The 2188-nt window shown below is 59.8% G+C and overlaps 1 protein-coding gene across 1 annotated transcript in view; it reads right to left on the reverse strand.

Annotated features, from left to right (window-relative positions):
* The window catches only part of LOC102381314 (sacsin-like), a 16000-nt gene that overhangs the window by 8014 nt on the left and 5798 nt on the right, over positions 1-2188 (reverse strand). Inside the window, 1 exon segment of the mRNA XM_025207769.1 lies at positions 1-2188. This exon segment is cut by the window's right edge and continues 960 nt beyond it. Within this exon segment, the coding sequence (XP_025063554.1) occupies positions 1-2188 (2188 nt within the window).

Consider the following 2188-nt stretch of genomic DNA (forward strand, 5'->3'; position numbering starts at 1 on the left):
GCTGAACAGAGGGTAAGAGGCAGGGCCACGCCAGCAGCAGGAGGTGAAGGCTGGATGCCATCACTTGCACCCTGCTGGAACATTGCCAAGGACTCGCCTGTGCCTACACAGGTGTGCACCAGATAGTGGCTCTCAGTGCAGTCCAATTCCCATCGCACCATAAGCTTCTCAATGCTGGCCGGGCCCATCGTGCAGCTGCCAGAAACCTCTTTGGCACAGAAGTTCTGGATCTCCTCCTTCTGTAGCAAGGCCAGGGGCTGAGCAGCTTCTGGTGAAGGGGCCCCATTAAGAAGACGCCCCAGTGACACCTCCTGCACCCGCCTCAAGAAGAGTAGCAGGAGGTGGCATGAGTCTTGGAAACTGCACTGGAGCTGCTCTACCTGGTCCATGTGGAAAGCCTCCTGGCATATCCTTGACTCCCGGGCCTCTTCCTCAGTCCGGAAAGGCAGGCGGAACAGTGTCCCTGGGAAATCAAAGGGCTCCTGCACCTGGCACCCGAACACCCCCCAGTAGGGCTGGAACTGCTCGGCAAAGGTGCTGAGCACCACGGGGCGCTGGTGCAGGTCCAGGCGGATGCCAGGGCAGGCTGGGTTGGGGATGTGCTTGCGCAGGTGGGTGACATTTGGGTCGAAGATCAGGAGAATGGAGCCACTAAGAATTGATGGCACATCAGTCACATGGTACACGGTGTTGAAACCAAGGCCGAACTTGCCAATCTTGCCCTCCTGCCGCTCCTTGGAGGCACTGCCCACCCGGGTGATGTTGACCAGGTCCTCTTTGGTGAAGAGGGCATTGTTGTAGGCCCAGAGAGCAGGACCATGGCAGGCAGCCATGCCAGGGTCCAGTAGCCCGGCAGTGCTGCCCCCATTTCTGGGTTGCCGCAGATCTAGCAGGAAGCGGCAGGCTCGGGCCCCAGCATCCTCAGCATTCTGGAGCAATTCCTTGAAGAGGTCAGCCTCCTCACTGTACTCCCGCAGGATGTTGTGGATGCGCAGGGTGATGGGTTCTGAGGGACCCCAAGCCTCAAACAGCTCTGGCTGCAGCACCCGTGTGCTCAGCAGCTCCACGCCCAGGAAAGTGGCAGTGGTGGGGGACACCGCTTCATGCACTATGGCCAGGTCAGCCTCCTCCCCTCCCAGGTTGCCCAGACTGGCCCAGTCAATGTCACAGTACAAGGCCGAGGAAGCCGGACGCAGAGTGAAGCCATCCCCCTGTGGGCCCTGCACTGGGACCATCAGTTCCCCATTGCCATGATATCCTCTGCTTTTCAGCCAGTCCAGGATGGCAATCACTAGCCTCAGCTCGGCACCCGTGCCACTACCCTTCAGGCGGGCATCAATCTCCTCTGCCAACTGGCACAGGGCCTGGCTCACATCTGTCTCAGCTACTGCCTCTGGGACACCCCAAGCCAGGAAGAGCCTGCGGTAGGGCAAGAAGTCCTGGGGGACCCTCTGGATCAAGTGGCTCAGGTCCAGACCTTCAGGGAAAGACAACACTACATCCTCTGGGAGGGAGAAGCCCACACCATTCCACACCGTGGCACCCACTGGTGCCACCCGGAAGTCATCCAAGTATTGCTGCATGTGCTGATAGATGCCATGCAGCTTGGACACAACTGTCTGGGCATCCCTGGGCTGGAAGGCCCGTACCATGCACATCAGGTTCTCCTTTACTTTCTCCGATGGGGGCAGTCGGCTCAGGCCCAGCCTCTCCTCTGCCTGCAGCCCAAAGGCATCCGTCAGTGCCATTGCCAGCCCCACCAGGTGAACGTACACAGCTGATCGCAGCTTCTTGGGGGGAAAGAACACCATGGTCATCTGGGGCTGGGTTGGGTCAGTGGCAAGGACCCAGGCCAGGTTCTGCAACTGCTGCAACTCCTTCCAACTGAAGCGATCCAGCACTGGGGCCTGGTTGCACAGCTGAATCAGTGCCTGAGATTTCTTCCTGGCACTTTCCAACTCCCCAGCCTTCTGGAGGGTGCTCACAGCCTGGGCAGCCTCCAGCATGTCACTGGGGTCAATGCCTGTTTCATTCACCCTCAGCCCCAGTGCACGGAGGGAATTGAGCACAGCCCGCTCTTGGAAGGCAGTGGGTGGGAACCGCTTGGGAGGTAGCAGGGCCAGGAAGGTTTTGTTGGTGGGGTCGAAGAGGTCGCTGGCCCTTGCCAAGCTCCCACCGCAGTCCAGGA

The sequence above is a fragment of the Alligator sinensis genome, unplaced genomic scaffold, assembly GCF_000455745.1.
Source record: "Alligator sinensis unplaced genomic scaffold, ASM45574v1 scaffold709_1, whole genome shotgun sequence".
NCBI lineage: Eukaryota > Metazoa > Chordata > Crocodylia > Alligatoridae > Alligator > Alligator sinensis.